Source organism: Neoarius graeffei, chromosome 20 (assembly GCF_027579695.1).
Source record: "Neoarius graeffei isolate fNeoGra1 chromosome 20, fNeoGra1.pri, whole genome shotgun sequence".
In the NCBI taxonomy this organism is placed as follows: domain Eukaryota; kingdom Metazoa; phylum Chordata; class Actinopteri; order Siluriformes; family Ariidae; genus Neoarius; species Neoarius graeffei.
In genome coordinates, this window is record NC_083588.1 from 2,577,299 (window position 1) to 2,590,367 (window position 13,069).

The following is a 13,069-nucleotide window of genomic DNA, read 5'->3' on the forward strand; positions in this document are numbered from 1 at the left end:
TTGAAGAATGGAAAAAGATTGATGTTGCAAAATGTCACCAACTTGTTCATTCCATGCCTAGAAGACTTGGTGCTGTCATTAAAAATCATGGAGGCCATACAAAGTACTAGATGTCGTAGTTTTTGTTGTGGGGTGTACTCATTTTTGCACCACCCTAATTTGAGTAAAACTGAAAAATGTGTAATCTAAGTTATATTATTAACCTTACTTTTTCTCGTTATAAGTTAAACAGATGTTATATTCAACTTTGTCTTGTCAACATTTTGGAAATTGTTTGTGTTCATTGAGATATTGTTTAAAATGTTACTTTTCAAAGGGGGTGCACTCATTTATGCTCAGCACTGTAAATACATCAATATACATCTGACATCTGATCAGTATGTCAGCCCTGTTTCAGTTCCATCTACAAGATCAAGAACCCATTCTGTAACCATTGACCAAGAAGTAAGGAAAACAATATTGACGATATTTCACATTTATGGAAGGAGTCTCTAGTGTCAGCGCTTTGTAACAGTTGGAGGTGAACATCATTCCATCATCAGGAGGAATTTACACTTTGTGGTTTCTCAGGAACATGAATTTTTAAAGAGAGAGAATAGTGACAGCAGGAACCAACTGGGTTGGTGGACATTCCGCAACATGACCTGGAACTATAAATGGATAAAAAGTGTCATATTGTTCTTTTTTCCCAGCGCTTTCTCTTCAGTTTGGTCGCCCACTAACCTGCTGGAGGGGGAAGGAGGGTTAACACGTCACACCAGCCAACTGCACTTTTTGAACTATTGCATCACAGGGTGGTGGAACACACCGGGAGGAAGGTGCTATCCGCTGTCTTCTACATACACGATTGATTCTCTTCGTGTCGCTATGCTTGACAGGGGAGAGAGAAGATGTCCTTCCCATCCATGGCCAATTTTGCTCTCGAGAACTCCTGGTTATGGAGCGCTCTTGCATCATCGGGATTTGAACTCGCGATCTCCAGACGATAGGATAATTAGATTTAATGAATGCTGGATTTCAAGATCAAGAAGAGACTTTAATCCAAAAGTGATGTGAAAGGAAAGGAGGATGGGAGATAAAAGGATCAACATGGCTTCCTAAAATGCTCGATGAGGGTTCCTCAGATCACATGCTGCAGCTTCACCTTTCTCTGAACCATATGACCTACGGTGATCATCTCTTCACCTCGCTTACACATGTAGGCCACGTCAGATGTTCACGAGGCTCTGTTCCCTCAGTACGCTCCTGGAGTGATGATGTCAGCACTCCGCTCTTCTGCTCTGCTTGCTGCTCAGCCTCGATGTCACACGGCATCTTCATCACTTGCTCTTCGCCAGCTCTTCATTCTCCTGGTTTCCACAATGAGACTCTTCGAACATAGAAATGTTTCACTTCTCATGTTCTTCCTGTGTTACAGTTTTCAGAGTGACGTGTGTTCATTGTGTTTGACGCTCAAACATTCGCTTGGACCTGAACTGAACCTGACAGTTTGAAAGATTTGGATCCTGCATCGCAGTAAATCAATCTCGAATCATATTTTAATCTCAGGGTTTCCAGGTGTGCATGAAAAAAATCACCTGATTTTTCAGTCACATCAGTCTGATGGACAACTGATATTTTTTCTTCAACAGTTATTTCACCAAGGTGCTAAAACGGTCTTGCATTATTAATTGACCAAAAGTGAAGCATTTATAACAGGAGAATGCAAGAACAAGTGCATGCTTTAATAAATAAATGTCATTAATCCAATCTAACTCCCAAAACTCCAACATACAGCAAAAAAAGTGTTTGATTTTCCCAAAAATGAACAGTACTGATATTTTTGATGTTGTTAAATTCTGCAAAAAAGCACAACGCTGTTTTCAGCTCAGCACAAATGCACTTTCGACATGTGTTTCCCAGCAAAACTTTATTTTTTAGTGGCAAGATCTCGGATTTGTGATCAGATGGTTTTATTTACGTTCTGTAGCTAGCTTGTGTCGTGCAACCATGGCAACCAACAGTAGACGAAGAATAGGACACGCCCACATGCGATCTGAGCAAAAACCTGCACGGTAAGAGTATTTCAGCTTGACCCTCGAGAGGAACGCTATGCCAGGTTTGATGCAGAACCATACAACAGCAGTGTTCCTCTTTGAGACAGGATTCTAAGCAGAATCACTTTCCTGAGATCCTTGACCATCCCTTGAAGAATGTCTTCACCTCCTCAGGAATCACCTCACCACATTGATTACCTCATCTGAACACACACTTGTTCAAAGAGCTGAGCAGGTTCTTCAAGAGTTCTTTCAGGGTGCTTTGGATATTTACAGGTTCTTAGCTTCTCAAAAAGAATCGTCCTACTTGGAAATCTGTGGTTGGATTCCATACAGAACCTTTCAAGTTCTATGAAATGGTCACTGAATGGTTCGTCATAGTTCTTTACCAGGCTAAGAACTCTTACTTATATCATGGAACCCTTGAAGAAGTCTTTTTTCTCAGAGTGTACCAAGTACCAAGAGCTAACTGTTAAACTCCTGACAAGTTCGAGGTAATACAAAGAAAACACTGAGAAATAATGTGAAGTAATCCAACATTCTTAGAGAAAAAAATAAAAAAAACAAAGGTTCTTCAGAGATGGTTTCGGGAAACTGACTGTTCTAGGGTTCCCTCAGGGAGAACCGAAAACCCAATGATAAAGGAAGTCGCTTGTCTTAATGGATAAAAGTATGATGTGTCATTCTTTAAAAATGTGTCATTGTTAGAACATTTGTTGTGGAAGAAGAAGAACCAGACTCTTCTTATCGGAAAGTAATCAATGGCTGACATCCTACCACTCCGTCTTTGATTAATTTCCGAGACTGTAACAGCATGATACTGAGTGTAGATGTTCTCAAATCTTCAGAGAACTGGTCAAGGAGATTGAGATCAGAACATTGCAGAATGTTTCTCACAGTTCTGTGGAAATGAAAGATTTCCTTGAGAACCTTCAGATTGATGTTCTGTTTATAAATCCAGGCTGTACATGAGCAATCTGGCTGCTTAAAAACACAATGTTTTTCTTTCATGCCATCAGGGAATGAAGTCAAGCACGATGGGGTTTTCCGGCTTGGCACTCCTGATACTCCCGGCTCTCCTCACCCTGGTGGGCGTGGTCCACGCTGCAGAGAAGGTTCCTATTCTGAACATTGCCGTGATCCTGGGCCGAACGCGCTACATCTCGGACCGGGACATCCGAGCCCTGTGGAGCAAAGACGACCCAATCGACGTCAACGTGGTCACGCTGCTGGTCAACGAAACGGATCCAAAGAGCATCATCACTCATGTGTGCGACCTCATGTCCGGGACTAAGATCCACGGCGTGGTGTTCGGCGACGGCACCGACCAGGAAGCCATCGCCCAGATTTTGGATTTTATTTCTTCACAGACGTTGATACCCATCCTGGGGATTCACGGCGGCTCGTCCATGATCATGGCGGATAAGGTAAGAATTGTTAAAGACTTGCTGAGCATTTTCCCAACGTTTCCTTCCCTGTCATATTTAATGTCAATGCTTAATCTCGTTCACTGTCAACAATTCTTATTTTGTCACTACAGCATGGAAAATTTCCTGATCACATGACCTGGAGCTAGTTTGTTGGGTTTGTTGATTCGCTAGGTGTCTCATCAAAAGTAAAATGTGTGTGTGTCTGTTAATTTAATATGTGCCTTTCAGTCATATTTATTTACACACTAAATCTCCAAAATAACTTTCAGGCTGCTGAAAACCACACTGTAGGTCTGATATTCATCTATTTGCATTGATTCCGCCCACTGTTCTTCGAATTTTAAGTAGAAATACCAAAAATTTCTATTCAAATGAAAACAAACACGTAATAATTGTGTTATTTTGGTCACTGAAACCCCCACGAATCCTCCGTAGAGTCTGTTAGTGTGAATGAGCTTGACTATTATTTTGGCAGTAAAGTTTGCACTTTAGTAAATCAGGGCTTTAAAGGAAGTCAGTGTTTAATTCTTTTTTATTGTGTGTATAAAATTGCCTGTACTTGCTGTATGTTTCACTTGATATCCAGTCTTTTAAAATCCTCTTCACTTAAAGCTGTGCACTTCCGCTTCATCGGTGTTCACGTCCTGAGTGCAGCAGGTCTCCATGACGTTCCAAGTTATTCATTATTCAACACTTTCAATGTTTCATTTGTAAAAATAAGCTTGAAGACTTTTCTCAGGTTTCAGATTTTCATCTCAGATCCAAAATAAAGTCTAAAGCACGTTCCATGGCATGAACCTGCGTTTACAGGTGGAACGAACTTCTGGAAGTGAACTTCATTCCGATACTGAAGCGTCACTTCACTTTTTCCTGACGATAAATAAAAAGAATGATGGACTTTTACTGAATTACATTTCACTCGATTCAAAGTCACGACATCATAGAGTAAAGTGACATTAATTCACTCACATTTCTGGACAATTAAATGTTCTTTTTTTAAACTTTTACTGAAGCATCATTTCTTTCTTTCTTTCTTTCTTTCTTTCTTTCTTTCTTTCTTTCTTTCTTTCTTTCTTTCTTTCTTTCAAGATATTCCTTTATTGATCCCCATGAGGGGAAATTCTGGAATTTTACTTCCTTCCTTCATCTCCCTTTCCATTCTTTTCTTCCTTACATCTTTCCTTCCTTTCTCCCTCTCTATTCTTTCCTTCCTTCCTATTTTCCTTCCACTCAGTCTTCCTTCCTTCCTTCCTTCCTTCCTTCCTTCCTTCCTTCATCTCTCCCTCTCCATCTTTCCTTCCCCTTTCCTTTCTCTCAGTCTTCCTCTCTCTCTCTTCATCCCTTCCTTCCTTCCTTCCTTCCTTCCTTCCTTCCTTCCTTCCTTCCTCATGTGATTTGAGTTTTTCACTCCTCTGCCTCTCTCTTTAACTCTTCGTTCTTTGTGCTGCTGTGAAATATGTTTTATTGACTTTAATGCCAGTTTATTCATTTCCTGTCATGAATCGACTCCGGAGCATCGGTGCTTTAGAAGCCCTTTTGTTTCTGAGCGGCTTGTCCTCCTGCGGGTTTCTGGGTGTGAGTGTGACTCGGTGTGGATGAGAAAAACACGTCAGTGAGAATAAATGCGCTGATGAACAGACAGGTCACGCATCACTGCTTCGAAACATGCGTCATTGTGTCACCGTGTCATATGTTTTACAGCCTCAGACGTAAAAAGGTCAGCGTCCAGGCAGGGTCGCGAGGCCCCGCGTTCCTGACATCACTCGTGTTCATTTTGAAGGCGTTCTGGACAGGAGATGTTCCTGTGGGAACATAACAACTGTTAGTCATTACCTTTACACCAAAAGCACAGAGGAAATGCAGAGCGCGGAATGTAAAAATGTTCGAGAGTTTTGGTTTATTGGAGATTTATTCGGGTTTATTGGAGATTTATTCGGGTTTATTGGAGATTTATTTGGGTTTATTGGAGATTTATTCGGGTTTATTGGAGATCTGTTTTGGGTTTATTGGAGATTTGGTTTATTGGAGATCTGTTTTGGGTTTATTGGAGATTTATTTGGGTTTACTGGAGATTTATTTGGGTTTATTGGAGATCTGTTTTGGGTTTATTGGAGATTTGGTTTATTGGAGATCTGTTTCGGGTTTACTGGAGATTTATTTGGGTTCTGTTTCGGGTTTATTGGAGATTTGGTTTATTGGAGATCTGTTTCGGGTTTATTGGAGATTTATTCAGGTTTATTGGAGATTTGGTTTATTGGAGATCTGTTTTGGGTTTATTGGAGATTTATTCGGGTTTACTGGAGATTTATTTGGGTTTATTGGAGATCTGTTTTGGGTTTATTAGAGATTTGGTTTATTGGAGATCTGTTTTGGGTTTACTGGAGATTTATTTGGGTTCTGTTTCGGGTTTATTGGAGATTTGGTTTATTGGAGATCTGTTTCGGGTTTATTGGAGATCTGTTTTGGGATTATTGGAGATTTATTTGGGTTTATTGGAGATTTATTTGGGTTCTGTTTCGGGTTTATTGGAGATTTGGTTTATTGGAGATCTGTTTCAGGTTTATTGGAGATTTGGTTTATTGGAGATTTGGTTTATTGGAGATCTGTTTCGGGCTTATTGGAGATTTGGTTTATTGGAGATTTGGTTTATTGGAGATCTGTTTCGGGCTTATTGGAGATTTGGTTTATTGGAGATCTGTTTCGGGTTTATTGGAGATTTATTTGGGTTCTGTTTCAGGTTTATTGGAGATTTGGTTTATTGGAGATTTATTCTGGTTTACTGAAGATTTATTCTGGTTTATTGGAGATTTATTTGGGTTTACTGGAGATTTATTTGGGTTTACTGGAGATTTATTCGAGTTTATTGGAGATCTGTTTCAGGCTTATTGGAGATTTATTCAGGTTAGTGGAGATTTGTTTCGGGTTTATTAGAGATTTGTTTCGGCTTTATTGGAGATTTGGTTTATTGGAGATCTGTTTCGGGTTTATTGGCAATTTATTTGGGTTTATTGCAGATCTATTTCAGGTTTATTGGATATTTATTCAGGTTAGTGGAGATCTGTTTCAGGTTTATTGGAGATTTATTTGGTTTTATTGGAGATTTATTTGGGTTTATTGGAGATCTGTTTCGGGTTTATTGGAGATTTATTCAGGTTTATTGGAGATTTGGTTTATTGGAGATCTGTTTCGGGTTTATTGGAGATCTGTTTCAGGTTTATTGGATATTTATTCAGGTTAGTGGAGATCTGTTTCAGGTTTATTGGAGATTTGTTTCGGCTTTATTGGAGATTTGGTTTATTGGAGATCTGTTTCGGGTTTATTGGCAATTTATTTGGGTTTATTGCAGATCTATTTCAGGTTTATTGGATATTTATTCAGGTTAGTGGAGATCTGTTTCAGGTTTATTGGAGATTTATTTGGTTTTATTGGAGATTTATTTGGGTTTATTGGAGATCTGTTTCGGGTTTATTAGAGGTCTGTTTCGGGTTTACTGGAGATTTATTCGGGTTTATTGGAGATTCATTCGGGTTTATTGGAGATTTATTCTGGTAGATTGGAGATTTATTCAGGTTTACTGGAGATCTGTTTCGGTTTATTGGAGATTTATTTGGGTTTATTGGAGATTTATTCAGGCTAATTGGAGATTTATTCAGGTTTACTGGAGATTTATTCAGGTTAGTGGAGATCTGTTTCAGGTTTATTGGAGATTTATTCGGGTTTGTTGAAGATTTATTTGGGTTTATTGGAGATCTGTTTCGAGTTTGGAGAGCTGTTTCAGGTTTATTGGAGATCTGTTTCGGGTTTACTGGAGATTTATTCAGGTTTATTGGAGATGTTTCAGGTTTATTGGAGATCTGTTTTGGGATTATTGGAGATTTATTCAGGTGAATGGAGATCTGTTTCGGGTTTATTGGAGATCTGTTTTGGGATTATTGGAGATTTATTCAGGTGAATGGAGATCTGTTTCGGGTTTATTGGAGATCTGTTTTGGGATTATTGGAGATTTATTCAGGTGAGTGGAGATCTGTTTCGGGTTTATTGGAGATCTGTTTTGGGATTATTGGAGATTTATTCAGGTGAATGGAGATCTGTTTCGGGTTTATTGGAGATCTGTTTTGGGATTATTGGAGATTTATTCAGGTGAATGGAGATCTGTTTTGGGTTTATTGGAGATCTGTTTTGGGATTATTGGAGATTTATTCAGGTGAGTGGAGATCTGTTTCGGGTTTACTGGAGATCTGTTTTGGGCTTATTGGAGATTTATTCAGGTTTGTTGGAGATCTGTTTCAGGTTTATTGGAGATCTGCTTTGTACTGATGAGCCCAGCTGAGCGAATCCTTCATGAGCTGGAGAACGATGATGATCACATACTGCATTCTCCATCCGCTTCATTCCTTCATCTGCTTTTTACTGGACAAAAAGAAGAAAAACTGCTGAAGCAAAAACTGCCAGCTGTTTTTTTGTGTGTGCTTCTGATTATTTGATTCTTTTCCTCAAAATATTGCACCTTATTTTTTTCCCCAGAAGACTTGAGATGCGCTCGGAGGCTTCTTCCCCACTGCTGAGTTCTGGACTCTGATTGGTCAGAAGGTGTTGATTAATTTTCTATCACAGCAGCTCTGACTGTTGTGCAGCTGCACATCACAGGTTCGTGTTCATGAACTCATTCTCATGCGATATCGTTTCTGTAGTAACGGCTCAGTGACAGCGATGTGTACGACTCGCACGCCACGGACAATAACGCATTCAGACGTGGAGACGTTTATCTCATGTTTGTGGAAGGAGTCTTCAGCGTTAACACTTTGGAACAGTCAGAGGTGAAGCTGGAACATTTCTGACATCATCTCTCTCTTTTTTCTTTCTTCCATTCTCCCTTTCCTCCCTCTTTCTGCTTGCATTTGATCCAGTTTCTGCCAAACAGTTCTGTTTTTATCCTGCTTTAAATCTCCATGCTGCGTTTCTTTCTTTCTTTCTTTCTTTCTTTCTTTCTTTCTTTCTTTCTTTCTTTCTTTCTTTCTTTCTTTCTTTCTTTCTTTCTTGTCTTTCTTCCTTTCCCAGTGAAATAAAATGAGTAGAACATGCTGTTATGTAAAAATATTTCATCACCATGTCTGTAAAAGTCGAAAAGTCCAAGAATGAAAATAAAATCCAGCAGTCAGTGTAAAGTAATGAAAGTGAAACAGCTCCAGCTGAACAGGAGGCTGAAGCTCTGAGGCTCAGCAGATGAAGCCGTGGCTCTGAGCGGGAATCGATTGTAATTTCCTAATGTTCCGTTTGGAGAGAATAGAATGGAGCGTTGGGAAAACGCTCAACTGAGACGGAATTAAACACATTCATCAATACGGCCACTGAGTGACTGCTGACTTTCACACGAGAGGAAAACGACAACACACAAGTGTCTCATTCCAGCCCACCCAGTCCCAGCTGCTCATTAACACACCTGTGTGTGTGTGTGTGTGTGTGTGTGTGTGTGTGTGTGTGAGAGAGAGAGAGAGAGAGAGAGAGAATATAAAGTAATAGTACAATTAAATTAATCTAAATCTGATAAAAGAGAAAGAGAGATGGAGAGAGAGAGAGATGGGGAGATAGAAAGAGATATGGAGAGAGAGAGATGGGGATATATATATATATATATATATATATATATATATATATATGGAGAGAGAGAGATGGGGAGAGAGATGGAGAGAAATGGAGAGCTGGAGAGAGAGATGAGGAGAGAGATGGAGAGAGAGAGAGAGAGAGATGGAGCTGTTAAAGGTGAGTGTAGTGGATTTATTTCCTTCCTCTGCTGCACCAGTGGTTGATGTTAAGTGTGAGGTTTATTGTTGTGAGCAGGAATATGGAGTAGTGTGTGAAATCTCAGAGGAGCCGTTACACTCCGTATCCCCCTTCTGTGTGGAGCAGCACTTTTATTTGCAAACTCAAGACACTCGTTTTATTGTGTGTCAGCGAAATTGTACAATTAAATGAATCTAAATGTGATAAAAGACGTCCTGAAAGCGAGAGGCACTTAATGAGAATAAAGAGAAGAACAGCACAGAGGATGCAGTGCGAAGGAAATATGGAGCTTTATGAAATATTCTGTGTGAAGAGAGGAGCACAGGCCCACAACTCCAACATCTCACCAGGGATTCTCCACACGCTTCACCTCCAGCCTGACACGTGACTCCAACAGGACCAGAACCTCAACACGCTTCACCTCCAGCCTGATGCGTGACTCCAACAGGACCAGAACCTCAACACGCTTCACCTCCAGCTTGATGCGTGACTCCAACAGGACCAGAACCTCAACACGCTTCACCTCCAGCCTGATGCGTGACTCCAACAGGACCAGAACCTCAACACGCTTCACGTCCAGCCTGATGCGTGACTCCAACAGGACCAGAACCTCAACACGCTTCACCTCCAGCCTGATGCGTGACTCCAACAGGACCAGAACCTCAACACGCTTCACCTCCAGCCTGATGCGTGACTCCAACAGGACCAGAACCTCAACACGCTTCACCTCCAGCCTGATGCGTGACTCCAACAGGACCAGAACCTCAACATGCTTCACCTCCAGCCTGATGCGTGACTCCAACAGGACCAGAACCTCAACACGCTTCACCTCCAGCCTGATGCGTGACTCCAACAGGACCAGAACCTCAACATGCTTCACCTCCAGCCTGACACGTGACTCCAACAGGACCAGAACCTCAACACGCTTCACCTCCAGCCTGATGCGTGACTCCAACAGGACCAGAACCTCAACACGCTTCACCTCCAGCCTGATGCGTGACTCCAACAGGACCAGAACCTCAACACGCTTCACGTCCAGCCTGATGCGTGACTCCAACAGGACGAGAACCTCAACATGCTTCACCTCCAGCCTGATGCGTGACTCCAACAGGACGAGAACCTCAACACGCTTCACTTCACTGAGGAGGAGACATCAGTTAGAGGAAGGTCAAGAATTAAATGGAGAAAGTAGTTCCTGTTGCTGTTCCTTTTACAGTGGTTAGCACTGTCGCCTCACAGCAAGAACGTTCTGGGTTTGAGCCCAATGGCCAATGGGGGCCTTTCTGTGTGGAGTTTGCATGTTCTCCCCATGTCTGTGTGGGTTTCCTCTGGGTGCTCCAGTTTCCCCCACAGTCCAAAGACATGTGGTTAGGTTAACATGAGGCAGCCATGGGCTGAGGTCGGGCTGAAGTGCCCTTGAGTGAGGCACCGAACCCCCAACTTCTCCCTGGGCGCTGTATTGAGGTATTTCACCTGACGTCACAGGGTCACGTGACGCCCCGGTGTCCACCATTTTGGACGGCAAGCTAGTTAATGTCAACAACAGTAGCTGGTATGTTACTGTAGCAATATTTACGTTCAGTCATTTGGATGACTGTTAAAACCTTTCAGTCTCAAGTTTTTCCTTTACTGGATTTACTAGTTTACTGAGCGAGTGCGCGATGGCTCCCGGCTCGCGGAGAGCGCGCGATGGCTCCCGGCTCGGCCGGAGAGCGCGCGATGGCTCCCGGCTCGGCCGGAGAGGGCGCGATGGCTCCCGGCTCGGCCGGAGAGGGCGCGATGGCTCCCGGCTCGGCCGGAGAGGGCGCGATGGCTCCCGGCTCGGCCGGAGAGCGCGCGATGGCTCCCGGCTCGGCCGGAGAGCGCGCGATGGCTCCCGGCTCGGCCGGAGAGCGCGCGATGGCTCCCGGCTCGGCCGGAGAGCGCGCGATGGCTCCCGGCTCGGCCGCCGAGCGTGCTAGCTCAGTAAACTAGTAAATCCAGTAAAGGAAAAACTTGAGACTGAAAGGTTTTAACAGTCATCCAAATGACTGAACATAAACATTGCTACAGTAACATACTAGCTATGATGTTGTTGACATTAGCTAGTGCTAACAGCTAGCTGCTAATACACTGCTACAACTACACCGACCCTAATAATACAGTTCTTAGTCATTGCCTGGTAACAGCAAATTTATAACGGGCCATGTCTCAACAGACTAAGAAGTTATTTCAATGACATTTAATAACATTTTATTTATCCTGAGGACCGAAAGTAAATGAAAATGTGAACAAACCTTAGCTGTAATAAGATGGCGACCACCGGCTCCAGGGACGACCCGCTGATGTAGGCATGTTACCCAGCCTGACACAAAATATTTGTAGGCATCCAAACTCTTATACGCTTTCAGATCAATACCGGTGTATGGCGATGGGTTTTTAACGACATAGGTATACAGATCATGTGGGCCGAAGTCAGGTAAAGACGAGGGCTTCGTGTACTTCCGTACGTCAGTGAGCAATCCTGGTGGAAGCAGGTAAACGTCGTTCTCTAAGCCTGCTAACCTCAATTTTTGCAAATACCTCTCCCTCTGCTCGCCCTGTAAATGCCCTACGTCGCTGGATAGTGAAGGTGTTTTCTGCATCTCGCTCCTTTTTCTTTTATGTTTTTCATTTGTCGCCTTCCTCGCATTCAAACTGATTCGAGCCGTGACGTCCAAAATGGCAGCATCACATGACTTGGTCACGTGAGTGAAATACCTCAATAGCTGCCTTCTGCTCTGTGTGTGTGTGTGTGTGTGTGTGTGTGTGTGTGTGTGTGTGTGTGTACTGATTGCTCACTTGTGTGTGTGCATGCATGTGTCCACTGCTTCAGATGGGTTAAAGGAAAACTGAAGGCAAATTTTTTTTATTATCAAAATTCTATTTATCTCATTTTATAAAATATAGGAATGCATTTCATCCATCCATTATCTACAGATAATGGATGGATGGATGGATGGATGGATGGAATGCATTCCTGACAGCTATTTTGTCGCTGCTATAGCAAGTTATGAGTGTGTGAAATATGCTCTGTAATATCAGTCCATATGTCAAAGCAAGGCAAGTTTATTTCTATAGCACATTTCATACACAGTGGGCAGTTCAATGTGCTTTACAGAAGTAAAAGCAAAACAGTAAACAATAGAAAATAAAATTATATAAAATAAATGGGGAAGAAAAATAATAAGAATTAAACAATAGTAGAAATAAAATAATAAAATGAAATAAAAGTTCAATTAAAAAAACAGCAGAATAAAATAGAATAAAAGTTAAGTAAAAGTTAAAACATGCAGAGACTGTAAAAGTAAAGAGTTTAAAACATGTAGAGATGACAATATTAATAATTTAGCAGAAAGCATCTGAAAACAGCTTGGTCTTTAACCTAGATTTGAAGCTGCCAACAGCAGGAGCATTTTTAATGTCCTCTGGGAGTTGGTTCCATAGCTGTACTGCATAGTAGCTAAAAGCTGCTTCACCACACTTTGTTTTAACAACTGGTTTTAATAGTAAATTTTTCTGTTTTGATCTGGTAGATCTGATTGGGTTAGGCCGCTGCAACATATCAGAGAGGTAATTGGGCCCTGTACCATTTAGAGATTTATACACCAGCAGCAATGCTTTAAAGTCAATTCTGTAGCTTACTGGAAGCCAGTGAAGGGACCTTAGAATTGGAGTAATGTGCTCTGTTCTTTTTGTTCGTGTGAGAACCCTCGCCGCTGCATTTTGAACCAGCTGAAGTCGTTTGATGGTCTTTTTTGGCAGGCCTGTGAAAAGGCCATTGCAGTAATCAACCCTACTAGA

At 41.9% G+C, this 13,069-nt stretch overlaps 1 protein-coding gene across 1 annotated transcript in view; it reads left to right on the top strand.

Annotated features, from left to right (window-relative positions):
• The first annotated feature begins 3,058 nt into the window (after positions 1-3,058).
• The window catches only part of grin2aa (glutamate receptor, ionotropic, N-methyl D-aspartate 2A, a), a 204,618-nt gene continuing 194,607 nt past the window's right edge, over positions 3,059-13,069 (top strand). The window contains exon 1 of the mRNA XM_060901097.1: positions 3,059-3,463. Coding sequence (XP_060757080.1) covers positions 3,059-3,463 — 405 coding nt within the window. The remainder of the gene's footprint in view (positions 3,464-13,069) is intronic.